This window comes from Megascapheus bottae, chromosome 5 (genome assembly GCF_031878675.1).
Source record: "Megascapheus bottae isolate mThoBot1 chromosome 5, mThoBot2.hap1, whole genome shotgun sequence".
NCBI lineage: Eukaryota > Metazoa > Chordata > Mammalia > Rodentia > Geomyidae > Megascapheus > Megascapheus bottae.
Genome location: NC_143513.1, coordinates 3,214,130 through 3,227,840, shown reverse-complemented (window position 1 = coordinate 3,227,840; position 13,711 = coordinate 3,214,130). Strand labels below are relative to the sequence as shown.

The following is a 13,711-nucleotide window of genomic DNA, read 5'->3' as shown; positions in this document are numbered from 1 at the left end:
ATTTGATTAATAAGAGTCTCTTGGGTTTATCTGTCTAGGATGGCTTTGAACTATATATATTTCTTAATCTCAGTCTCTTAAGTAGCTAGGAATTACAGGTGTGAACCACTGATGCCTGGCTCGCTGATAACTTATACTTCTTTCACCTTTTTATACTATTGATGTCATGCTTTATTAAGTTTTTATCTTTAAATAATTATACAAAAGAGTTCCAGGGGCCAGGAGTGTGGCCTAGCGGTAGAGTGCTTGCCTAACATGCATGAAGATCCAACTTCTATTCCTTGGTATCACATATATAGAAAAAGGCAGAAGTGGTGCTATGGCTCAAGTGGTAGAGCACTAGCCTTGAGAAAGTCCAAGGATAGTGCGCAGGGCCTGAGGTCAAGCCCCAGGGTGGGTTAAAAAAAAACATAAAAAAGAATTCCAGGGCCGGGAGTTTGGCCTAGTGGTTAAAGTGCTTGCCTAGCATGCATGAAGACCCGGGTTCGATTCCTCGGTACCACATACATAGAAAAAAGCCAGAAGTGGTGCTGAGGCTCAAGTGGTAGAGCTCTATCCTTGAGAAAGTCCAAGGACAGTGCTCAGGCCCCGAGCTCAAGCCCAGGACTGGCAAAAAAAAAAAAAAAAAAAAGAGTTCCAATTTGACAGGTTGATTTATGAGTACAATGCATCTTCCAAGCCCCCATTTCTTCCAATCCCATCCATCCACTCAAGATATCTGGTTGCATTTTTACATATGTACATGAATATTGTAGTATATCTTTTCATATTGTATATCCATTGACAAAATTGTTTAAGTATTTTAATCCTTTTATCTTCTAACTTGTATGCTAGAGTTAAAAGTAGCTTATCTACCAACTTTAGGATTATAGGTGTGAGCCATGGCACATGGTCTTTTGTATCACTTTTTTTTGTTATGGCAGTAGGGTTTAAATTCAGGGTCTCATGTTCTTTTTTGTTGAAAGCTGGTGCTCTACTTGATCCACTTCTACTTCTAGTTTTTTGCTACTTAATTAGAGATAAGAGTCTCTTGTCTTTGTCTTCCTGTACTGACTTCAAACCATGATCCTAAGATCTCAGCCTCCAAAGCAGCTTGGATTACAGGTGTGAGTGGCTAGCTTCCTTTTCCTCTCCTATAAGGCAAATCATAACAAGCTATTACACATGGTGACATCTTTAGCTTTTCATGTCCAAGAATGTTTTTTTTGCCAGTCCTGGGCCTTGAATTCAAGGCCTGGACACTCTCCTTGGGCTTTCTCAAGGCTAGCGCTCTACCAATTGAACCACAGCACCACTTCCAGCTTCTTTCTGTGTATATGGTATCGAGGAACTGAACTCGGGTCTTTGGGCAGGCTAGGCAAGCACTCTACCACTAGGCCAAACTCCTGGCCAGAATGTTTTTATCTCATTATTCTGAAGGACAACTTTGCCTGGTAAAGTGTTCTGGGTTAATCACTATTTTTCTTTTTTACTACTTTGAATGTATGAGCTCACTATCCCTAAGCCTGTAAACTTTCTGCAGAGAAATCTGCTGATGTCTCACATGGTCCTGTGACTTATCACAGTGACTGTATGTGATGTCACTTCTCTTCCTGCTTTCAAAATTTCCTGTTTTGAAAATTAGATATCTCTGTGTAATCTCGGTAGAGTTAATCTTAGTTGATGGCTTTTCATCTCTTCAGCCTAATTTTCACAAACATGGGAGGTTTTCAGCCATTTTTTTTAAAAAAATAATGTATCTGTCACTTTTGCTTAGAATTTCCACAATGTAGTAATGTATACATTTGTTCATTAATTCTATTGGGGTCTTCAGGTCCTGTATTCTTTCTTCACACTTTTCTTTTTGTTACTATTTTCTCTTCTAACTGGCTAGCTCTAATGACTTCTCTCTGTCTGAGTTCATTGACTTTCTTTTGTATTCACATTTGCAATTTCAGTCTGTTGTTGTAGTGCTCTGTGGAATCTCTCAGCCCATCAATGTATCCTTTTGTTCAAAGATTGGTGATTGGTTCATTTTTCACTGGAATTTTACAACTTTCTACCTGGATCCTAAAGCTCCCCAAAGGTACTTTTCCCCATGATGTCTACTAATTACTGTTTCTGGAAGTGGGGAGGATTTGAGATGAGGACCCTCTATTACTGTCTTTCTAATGTCCCTCCAAATGTTGCACACTTTAAAACAGATCAAAGTAACATGACATCAGGTGCTAAGATAAAATAATTACCAGCAGGGTGCTGTAATCCTAGCTACTCAGGAGGCTGAGATCTGAGGATTTTGGTTCAAAGTCTGCCCAGGTACAAAAGTCCATGAGACTTATCTCCAAATAACACCAGAAAACTTGGAAATGGCACTGTTTAACATGGTAGAGCACTAGCCTTGAGCTGAAGAGCTCAGGGACAGCACCCAGGTCCAGATTTCAAGCCCTACAAGCAACAAACCAAAAACAAAAACAAAAAAAATTGGGCAGGTCGAGGTGGCTCACACCTGTAATCCTAGCTACTCAGGAGGCTGAGGTCTGAAGATCAAGCTTCAAAGCCAGCCTAGGCACAAAAGGACCAAAGACTCTTATCTCCAGTTAACCTCCAGAAAACAGGAAGTGGTTCTTGGCTTAAGGGTAGGACGGTATCCTTGAGGGGCAGAGCTCAGGGACAGCGCCCAGGCCCAGAGTTCAAGCCCCATGGCTCACAAAAAATATATATGCATATATCACCCTCCAATTTTACTCCCCAAACAACCCAGCTATTCCTTCAATCTTGTCATTCTGTCTTTAGTCACCTAGGAACAACCTTTGTACATAGATGGACAAATAGGTTTATATATATGTAAATAGACAATACATGAAATATATATACTATATAGTATGTATTATAGTGCATATATTGTATGTGCAAAACACATAAAATACAATGTTTACATATGTGTGTAATATATAATAAAATACTATAGAGCAAGGAAAATTACTAAATTAGATTAATATATCTTGATATGTCAAAAATAGCATATCATGTTTGAAGCATGAAAAGTATTACGCTGAATACATATTTATGAGTGGTAAAATATTTTTCAAATGATGGAAGTGGAATGTATCGATTTTCAGGTTGTAATTTTCTAGGAAAAAAGGGAGATGTGGGCGGGGAGTGTGACCTAGTGGTAGAGTGCTTACCTAGCATGCACAAACACCTGGGTTCAATTCCTCTGTACCAAATACATAGAGAAAGCTGGAAGTGGTACTGTAGCTCAAGTGGTAGAGCTCTAGCGTTAAGAAAGCCCAAGAACAGTGCTCAGGCCCTGAGTTCAAGCCCCACAACTGGAAAAAAAAAAGCAGGGGGGGGATGTGACACTGGGAAGTATTGGGGTATATTTCTGATGCTTTATTATTACTATTTTCCAAAATAGCATTGGAGCAAGCACACAGATAAAATATACCCAGTGTAGCTATAGAAAAGCAGCAGGCCCAGTGGGTTTAAAATAACATGAAGGGCAGGGAGCTGAGAGGTAGGTTTGTGTATATCCCTGCTGGGCCTGGTGGGGGATCTGTCATTATGAGGTGTCACCAAGAGTGATGCAACAGAAGGGTCTGAGGCTTTTCAGAATCTTCCCACTCCCACGCTCTCTCTTGTAGGAGAAACACCCACACAATAAGATACAAATAAAAAATGGTTATGCGCAGCTTCAAGTCTTCCATGAAATAGGGGAAGAGCATTCCACTAGCTCTTTACTCTTTGGGCAGGACAAAATGAGTGGAAGGCCAAAGCTCAGGAGGGTTACCCGTTTTTTCCCGAGTTGCTCAGAAGAACCCAGCAGCACTTCCAGTATTGACAACTTGCTGTCAGAGCAGGAACTCCCTGATGCAAATGGGTATGGTCTTCTGAAACAGCTGTAGTTCGGTAGAAGGATCCCATCATTAAGACAGGTCTCTGTAAAATGATGAGTTTCCTTGTTTTGAGGAAAAAAAAATTTCCTAACACTTCCCTTGGATTCTTTCTAATTGCAGCACTTCCGGTGGCATACCTTCTTCTTTCTATGTCACTGATGTTTAGATTAATTACAGTAGACTGGGGACAGAGTATAAAAAAGAAACCCTCCTTTGGTTTCTGTTTCTGTGCTGGTACCAGTGCTTGAATTAAGAGCTTATCCCTTAGCTTTTTTCATCAAAGCTGGCACTCTTATCACTTGAGTCACATCTTCCAGCTTTTTTGTTGGTTACTTGGAGTCTCACAGATTTTCCTTTCCTGAGCTAGTTTCAAACCTTAATCTTCAGCTCTTAGCCTCCTAAATTGCTAAGATTATAGATACGAGCCACCAGTGCATACATAGCATCCTTCTTAAAGAGCAGTATTGAAAACCTGAGGGATCATTCAAATTTTCTTCAAAGGGCCAGCAGATGCACTTTGAGGAGTGGCGCTTGATATTAGATTCTTAGCACGGGAATTGTATAAACAGCCTCATAATGAATATACATTTTGAGCTAATAACTAAATTTGCCTTGACAAGGTGTTACCTGAAAGCAGACAGGGCTAATTGTTGACTTAGCTATCGACCTCTTTACCAAGGAGATCATTGGAAAATAATAGCATAGCCATCTCAATAGTAACAGTGAAGCACTTGTGTAGACACAAAAATATCAAGAAAAATTAAGGTTGCTGTAGAGTTGTTGGAACAGGGAAGAACAGCATCTGAACAATAATCATGTTCACCCTTAAAAGACAGAGTCTTGAGACTGGGTGAAAGCCCATGAGGTTTTTTTTTTGGGGGGGAAGAGATGGGGGAGGGTAGAGAGAGACAGACAATGATAAGTAGAGGTACAGAGCGTGAAGAGACAGAAACTAACCTTTAGTAGATAAAGTAATATAATCATTAATCATGTTCATTTAATTCAGCCCACCAAGAAAGGCCATATCTGGGTGCTGGTGGCTCACACCTGTAATCCTAGCTATTCAAGCAGCTGAGATCTGATTGTTACAGTTTGAAGCCAGCCTGGGCAGAAAACTGTAAGAAATGATCTCCAGTTAGCCAGCAAAAAACAACAACAACAAAAAAATCCCAAACCAGAAATGGAGGTGTGTTTCTAGTGGTAGAGCACCAGCCTTGAGTAAAAAAAGCCAAGTGAGAGCTTGGATAGGCTGTGAGTTTTAAGACCCAGTACCAGCACCCAAACACAAAGAGTCTGCAATAATTTCTAAATGAGATTCTTTAGACAGTGAACCCTCCACCACGCTCCACATGACCAGTACTGTTGAAATGGAGTGTGGTTTCAAGCAGTACTTCCACAGGTAGGTAAGTGGGTTAGAGAAGTCTCTGCTGCAGTAATGGCCTATTATCCTGGCTGGTCGTGCTCAAGGTTGCTTTATGCAGGATACATTAGGCTCAATATGAGATCACTGAAGTGTCCCTGTGACGCTGAGCTGTAGTTTTTCCAAGATTTCTTTGCCATTACAATTTGAGACATGAAGAAAGTAAAATCCATACATCTACCCAAGTAAGTTAGTTACAAACATCTATGGAAGTCATCTCTTTACTGATAGTTTTACATCATTTTATTTTTAAGTTATTTTTGTAGCTGGTCATGGTGGCTCATGCTTGTAATCGTAGCTGCTCTGGAGGCTGAGATCTGAGGATCTCCGTTCAAAGCCAGCCTGGGCACAAATGTCCATGAGACTCTTATCGCCAATTAACCTCTAGAAAATGGGAAGTGGGGCTGAGGCTCAAAGGATAGGGCTTAAACTCAGGGCCAGGGCCCCTCACGCTTGTTTTGATTTTTCACTCAAGTCTGGTGGTCTACCATATGAATGATACCTTCACTTCTAGCATTTTGCTAGTTCATTGGAGATGAGTCTCACCGGCTTTTCTACCTGGTCTGGTTTCAAACTGAGAGCCTCAAATCTCAGCCTCCCGAGTAGTTAGGATTATAAACATGAGCCACCAGCTCCTTGCTTTTGCCGTAGTTCTTTAGCTTGATACTTAATTTCTACCAAAACCTTTTTTTCCCTTTTGCTCAATCTATGTTTGAGACTTCCAGATTATGTACTTCCATTTTCTTCTTATAAATATTTAAGCAATATATATTAAGCATCTATAGTTTCAGAGTTCTCTCTCTCCCTTTTTTCTCTCTCTCTGTACAACCATGAAACCTTTTCTCTCAATTTTGAAGATAATAGGTTAGAAATTAAGTGAATTTATGGACTCAATCTAGAATAATCAAGAGCAAGAATAAGCAAGTTTGTGGACTTGAGTGCAATAATAAAGTCCAAGTTAAAGGTTAATAGTAATGGATTACAATGTGTAATTTCTTTTTATGGTTTTTGCTCTTGCTAGGTTAGCTCGATCATGGAAGACTATCTTAACTCTCGTGATTACATTGACTTTTCTTCTTTTTGGTAAGTTTTCCCACTAATGACAAGAGAGATTATAACAATGCTTCCAGTTGGGGATAAGAGGACTAGAGAAAGCACCAAAAGTGGAATTGCATATTCTCAAAATATTTTCATCATTTATCTGTTATGAAATCAGTACAAGCTTTCTTTAGAAAAATTTTAAAGTGCTCCTTTCTCTAAATTGTACATTGAAATCACAGAAGTTGCATTAAACTTAAGAATCCCTAATATATCACATTTTACCCTCTAAAAATTTTTTTGTCGGTCATGGGACTTGAACTCTGTTATTTTGTATAAATTTGAGTGGCTCAGACAGGGAGATTTTGAAAATTGAAACCTTTTTTTAATGGTTGAACTCAGGACCCACATTTTTCAGGGCCAATGCTCTACTACCTGAGCCATACCTCCAATCTATTTGGCCATTGTTTTTCTTTTTGTTTTCTGTACTGTTCTTTGTTTTCCACTGTTTATTTTCAAGGCGAGGTCCCACTTAACACCAGGATCAACCTGGACTGTTATCCTTGTGACACTGGAAATGACAGGCTCCCACCACTGTATCCAGCCATTGATAGAGATGAGGTCTCCTAAACTTTATTATCCAGACTAGTCTCTAATCACCTTAACCTAGTCCTTAATCTCTACCTCCCAAGTAGCCAGGATTACAGGTGTGAGCTAGTGTCCGCATTCACTGCTGAATGTCCTGTTTATGACTTCTGACCTGAGTATAGTGACATGATCCTGCTGTCCCGCTGTCCACTTTAGTGACTTGTTCAGGAGGACCATGCATTGGCAGTAGATCTGTTCATGTTCAGGACTTTTCTTTTTTAAAAATGGTTGCCGGTCACAGGGCTTGAACTCAAGTCCTAGGCTCTGACCCTAAGCTTCTTTTACTCAAGGCTAGTGCCCTATCACTTGAGCCACAGCTCTACTTCTGGCTCTTTTGGTAGTTGATTGGAGAAAAGAGTCTCACAGACTTTCCTGCCTGGGCTGGCTTTGAACTACAATCCTCAGATCTCAGCCTCCTGATCAGCTAGGATTACAGGCATGAGCCATCAGTATCTGGCTAGGACTTTTCTTATTCTGGTAATTAGACCTCAAATTCCCTTGACATCCATGTTAGTCACTTTTACATTACTGTAAATAACAAGTTTATTTGGGGGCTCATAGTTTTGAGAGAGTTCACTCTAATTATTTAGTCCATTGCTTTTGTGTTTTCTCTCTTTCTTCTAGAGGACATGTGTGTCACCCAGGCTACAGCACTTGTGATGGACCACAGGTCTCTTAGCCTTGGCTTGGCTTTCTTCTTTCTGTTCCTCAGACTTAAAAAAATTAATAGTTCCTTCCTCAAGTTCATGGACCCTTTCATTTCAAATCTGCTGTTGACCAGAGTTTCAGATTATTTTTTGCCAGTTGGGCTTGAACTCAGGGCCTGGACACTGTCCTTGCTCAAGGCTAGCACTCTGCCACTTGAGCCACAGTGTCCCTTCCAGCCTTTTCCGTGTATGTGGCTATGGAGGAATTAAACCCAGGGCTTTGTTTATGCAAGATGAGCACTCTACCACTAGGCCATGCTCCCAGCCCAGAATTTTTTTTACTTGTATTTCATTGTTAGGGTATGTATAGAAGGGTTGCAGTTATATTTATCAAGTGTGGGTACATTACTTCTTGAACATTCATACCCCTTCCCATGTTTCTCTCCTAATTTCCCCTCTCCCACCCCTCCCAATCATCTTGTTTTCCCCCTTCCCTTCCCTATTTCAAATGAACAATATACCAGGTAGCAAAGTCAGATACAGTAACAGCATGCGATAAGCCATAAGGGGAGAAATAAGAGAAGTAACTTCACATAGTACCTTAAGAACAACAATCACAAAGATAAAACCTCTTTCCATATCCTGGAGTTCATTTCACTTAGCCTCATCCTATACGGCCATATGCACATAGCTTCTGAGCTGTTGTGGTCCAGAGTTTCAGAATAGGAAAACTGAGGGACCGGGAGTTTGGCCTAGTGGTTAAAGTGCTTGCCTAGCATGCGTGAAGACCCAGGTTCAATTCCTCGGTACCACATATAGAAAAAAGCTGGAAGTGGTGCTGAGGCTCAAGTGGTAGAGCTCTAGCCTTGAGAAAGTCCAAAGACAGTGTTCAGGCCTTGAGCTCAAGCCCAGGACTGGCAAAAAAAAAAAAAAAAGAATAGGAAAACTGAGGATCTTGTTAGTCTTTTTCTGTTGGTCTTTGAATAGAAGATTATTCTTGAGTGTCCCACCTCAACCATCTTTATCCTCCATGACGTCACTGGAGGACATACTACTTTTAGGAATGTCATCTGTCTCCGTGTAATTTATTTTATAAATATTTACAAATGATTTTTTTCTTTATTTTGCAACTTCTCAAGGCTTTAGAATGTGAATAGGAGTTACATACAGTCTTTGCTGGGTCAAGATACCTTAGGCAGGGTAATTTATAAGCAACAGAAATTCATTACTTCCCAGTCTAAAAGCTAGACGTCCAAAATCAAGGCAGATTCAGTTTCTGGGGAGAGTTTACTCTCTACCTGGACAACACCAACTTACAGCATAATTACAAGGTGGAAGGAGCAAGGCAACTTCCTTCAGTAACTTTTCTAAGAGTGACAATCTCATTCATGGAGGCAGACTTTGGGACCTACTTATACCCCCAAAGACCTCACCTCTTATAACATTGGGTATGATGTCCCAATATTAATTATGGGGGATACTAACAGTCCATCCACAGCCACATTGTTCAGAGAGGATCTCCTGTGATTGTTTCTGATAGAAAATATTTGTTATTTTTTTTTTTTTTTGCCAGTCCTGGGCTTGAGCTCAGGGCCTGAGCACTGTTCTTGGACTTTCTCAAGGCTGGAGCTCTACCACTTGAGCCTCAGCACCACTTTCAGCTTTTTTCTATGTATGTGATACTGAGAAATTGAACCCAGGCCTTCTTGCATGCTAGGCAAGCACTCTACCACTAGGCCAAACTCCCGTCCCTGATAGAATACATTTTTAAAAATTAATCAAAAAAATTTTTTTGTCAGTTGTGGGGCTTGAACTCTGGGCCTGGGTGCCCAGAGTTTCAACTTGTTAGTTTTCAGAAGTGCTTTTCTATTCTGTCAGTACTTTCAAAAAAGTATTCTGGAGCCAGGTGCCAGTGGCTCATACCTGGTTACTTAGGAGGCTGAGATCTGAGGATTGCAATTCAAAGCCAGCCCAGGCACTACAGTTTGTGAGACTCTTATCTCCAAGTAACCATTAGAAAACTGGAAGTGGTACTGTGGGTCAAAGCCGTAGAGTGCTAAGCCTTGAGCTGAATAGCTCAGGGACAATGCCCACCACCAGAGTTCAAGTCCCATGAACAAAAAAATATTAATTAATAATAATAATAATAAAAAAATAGCAAACTGACTTCAGCTAGGTTCTTGTAATCCTAGATTCTCAGGAGGCTGAGAATCTAAGGTTTGTGGTTCAAAGACAACCTGGGCAGACAGGTTCTCCATGGTCTTATCAAACAGCAAAGTGAGTTATGACTCAAGTAGTAACGTGCTGGCCTTGAGCAAAAGAACTAAGTAAGGAATTCCAGGTGGTGGTTTACCACCTAAGCCACAGTACCACCTCTAGCATTTTGCTGGTTAACTGGAGATAAGAGTCTCTCAGATTTTTCTGCCCTGCTGGCTCCAAACTGTGATTCTCAGATCTCTACCTTCTAACTAGCTTTGAATCTAAGTGTGATCTTAGTCCATTGTTTTATTTTTATATTTGCTGACAATTGATTTGGGCAATTTCTCATTAGCACAACTTTTTCCTATAGTTTTTCCCCTAAAACAGACCTGTTTCCTCTTTACAGTTAAGCTTTTTAATCAACTTTGGCCTTTTTTGTTTGACAGGATTTAGACATCATGAGTGGTTTAAAGAAACAGAATTTCCTCAAAAATCCAAACAATTACATGCCATGATTGCAGAATACAGTTCACGGCTGCATCACTACCAGGTGATATTTCACTGTGACTCCTGGAAGCTTATTAGCATATCTTTCCAGCTAGCAGTATATTATCTTGGTTGTATATTGAGAATATCTAAACAGAAATAATTTATGGGTAGAAGCTCTATAAACATTCTCCATAGCCTCTGATCCCAGCAGGCACCCCACAAGAAACTCCAGCAAAAGGAAACCATTAAGTGTATCTGTACACCGCCACTCTACTCAGTGTGATCTTCCTCTTCACAGCAAAACTAGTTAGGTCTCAGGGAGCTCAGACTGAAGATATCATTTAATATCCCCTTGTGGCCCACCCAGCATTCCAGCCTTGTCCATTTCATGCTAGGCTTCTGGAAGTTAGGGGCAGAGGATGAAGGAGCAGCGGCCAAGGTCACCATGGCTCCAGAGGAAGGTGAGACAGACAGAAGGACCAGATGGAAGCCACACATTGACCTTTCAACACTCAGTGGCTCCATTCTTGGTTGCATAATACTTCATGCCCGTTCCCTTAGGGCCTCTGAAATTTCTATTTCCCAGAACAGCCAGAAACTGCTACATTCCAAAATCTCTTGCCACATGGAATCTCTAAAGGGAGAAGACTGCACAAATACATTCCCTGCAGGATTCCAGCCCAGTGAGGAACAGCCCTGGGTGTTGGTCATTCCCACTCCTAAAGACACCGAAGGCCACATGATCCGCCCTAGGCCGTAACAGAAAAAGATAGCTCTTTTCTGACATCCATCTCAGCTCAAATCCACTTATAGTGACCAATACAGCAGCCTGGGGCTAGTTTCCCAACTATAATTGGTAGAAGCTGAAATCTAAACCCAGACTTGGCTGAGTTCACATCCTGCTGTGTCCCAAGAACATACAGCTTAGCCTCCGTGGTCATAGACCATACCAATGAAGAGTTTAAATCCAAAGGTTTCCAGTTTCTTGCTCCAGTATTGAATGGATTTACACCTAAAATCCTATCTTATGCAACAAACATAATTTATTCAACCAGATGAACAGACCACAACCAGTATTACCTTTAAGATGAGTTTGTTTCATGAGTTTTGCTGAGAGGAAAGCAGTCAATAGCTGTGTGGTCAAATCGCATCTCACTGAGCTAGGGAATGGTGGCTCACACCTATAATGCTTGCTACTCAACAAACTGAGATCCAAGGATCAAGGCTTGAAGCCAGCCTAGGCAGACAAACTTAGACATACACCTCTCATTAACAAGTCAGAAGTGGAAGTATGGCTTGCTCAAGTAGGAAAAAAAAAAGAAAAACTTGAATAAAAAATTAAGGGAGGGGCCAGGAGTTTAGCCTAGTGGTAGAGTGCTTGCCTAGCATGCACAAAGACCCAGGTTCAATTCCTCGGTACCACATACATAGAAAAAGCTAGAAGTGGTGCTATGGCTCAAGTGGTAGAGCTCTAGCCTTGAGAAAACCCAAGGACAGTGCTCAGACCCTGGCCAAGGACTGGCAAAGAAAAAAAAAAAACCTAAGGGAGAATGAGTGAAAGGCCCTGTGTACCAGCACACAAAAAATTACATTAAATTAGAAGATATTAAACTGCTTAGCTGGAGAAAAGATAGGAGATTTTTCTCTTGTATTTCACCCTGTTTCCATTATGACTTTAGCACACATTAGAAAACAGTTTCTGTAAAATACCCCTTTGTGCTATTCTGTTCAGGGCAGAATGAGCTTACAAGGAGCTGACATTGTTTGTTTGTTTGTTGTACTGGAATCCTGAGGCTTGAACTCTGGGCCTGGGTACTGTCCCTGAGATTTTCTTTGTTCAAAGCTAGTGCTAACCACTTGAGACACACCTCCACTTCCAGCTTATGCTGGTAGATTGGAGATGAGTGTCAGGGACCTTCCTGCCCAGGCTGGCTTTGAACTCTGATCCTCAGATCTCAGCTTTCTGAGTAGCTAGGATTACTGGGCATAATTAGGATCTTAAGATGAAATCAATCTGTTTCAATGCCCATCTCCTGTGGTTCTTCCCTCCTTTTATTCCTTCAGCCTCAGACTCTGTGGCTTTAGCATCTTGAGAAAGAAGGAAGGAGGTTGTCATCTTCGAATTCACTTTGAATATCCTTCTCTATTCCAAAGATCAGGGCTTACCTCTGCGTTTTCAGATACAGTGAGTATAGGTCCTCTAAGGACAATATTCCTGAATTCAGAAGGATTTATCTTTTTTATTTCGTTTTTTTCTCCCCAGGCCAGATTTCGTATGCCTAAGGAGCAACTGGAACTTTTAAAGTGAGTGAGACTTTCTGCTGTATCATCTTGTGGTACTGTCAAAATGCTGCAACGGTTTGATAAAAATATAAAACTTAAGTGATTTCTCTGTAATTGCGTTTGCTTGCTTTTTCATGTCACTTAAGAGTCTTTCTGGGCATTTTCTCTTGCCCTCCTTAAAAAAGTAAATCTACTTAAACTACCTATACCTGGGCATGATAGTATGTACCTATAATGCCATGATGCTGAGGCAAGAGGATCTTAATTTTGAGGATTGGCTAGCAAGTGCCAGGCAACATGTAAGATTCTGTCTCAAAGCTCAAATTAATTAATTACTTGATTTAAGTAAAATAACATAGACATGTATACATACACATTAGAATGTTGTGTGTGTGTGTGTGTGTGTGTGTGTGTGTGTGTGTGTGTGTTATACAGCATAGTTAGGACCAGCTCTGTGTTCCTTTGCTTCTCTTCTTTGGCCATATTGTTTTATCTTTATTCTTTATGTTTTGAAATACACAGAAACCATTTTCTTTTATCTTGTGATTCTTTACAAACAGAAAGGAAAGCCAGACTTTGGAGAACAATTTCCGTGAGATTCTGTCTTTAATTGACCAAATTGGTGTTCTGAAGGCATTGCTTAGAGACATGAGGGATAGCTCACACAATTACAGCTGGACCACTGTTGGAGATATCTTAGAAGAACAGGACAGCCCAGAAGTGCTGGATGAGGCAAGCAGGCCTGGCTGTGGGAGGTGGGATGGCACTGGGATAGGGTGGTCTTGTGTGCCAGTCTTATTCTGTTGTCTGTGTGCAAAACTGAGTAGTCACTGGTGAGAAGCACTGGGTTTCTTTGGAATGCTTCCTTTCTCTTACTGAAGCTTGCCCTGGAAACTCACTTCTTCAGAACTGTGCCCCAAAGATGACTTTATATCACAAAAGGACCTACTCCCCCCCAAAGGTGTGAGGCTCTGTCCCCAGCTTTGGCACCAGCAGTGGAAGAGGAGAGTTAGGTTGTGGAATCAAGTTTTTTTCAGGACAGAGAAAAGCAAGGGACATTCATTAGGTTAAACTTAAATTAATAAAGAACCTTTCTTCCAAGGGTCATTTGG

General features: G+C 40.9%; 1 protein-coding gene across 8 annotated transcripts in view; it reads left to right on the top strand.

The window, feature by feature from the left end:
* Sun3 (Sad1 and UNC84 domain containing 3) overlaps nt 1–13,711 on the top strand; it is a 44,208-nt gene that overhangs the window by 19,111 nt on the left and 11,386 nt on the right. For 3 of the 8 annotated variants that reach the window (XR_016535467.1, XM_090332539.1, XM_090332544.1), the window contains exons 1-5: nt 3,598–3,859; nt 6,317–6,378; nt 10,274–10,377; nt 12,580–12,620; nt 13,160–13,331. Coding sequence is in view for 7 of the 8 variants with exons in the window: in XM_090332539.1 (XP_090188665.1) it covers nt 3,738–3,859; nt 6,317–6,378; nt 10,274–10,377; nt 12,580–12,620; nt 13,160–13,331 (501 nt within the window). In the remaining variant the exon portion in view is untranslated. Of the gene's footprint in view, nt 1–3,597; nt 3,860–5,439; nt 5,481–6,316; nt 6,379–10,273; nt 10,378–12,579; nt 12,621–13,159; nt 13,332–13,711 lie in introns of those variants that run through there. The other 5 variants (XM_090332545.1, XM_090332542.1, XM_090332543.1 and 2 more) reach the window with 4 other exon arrangements.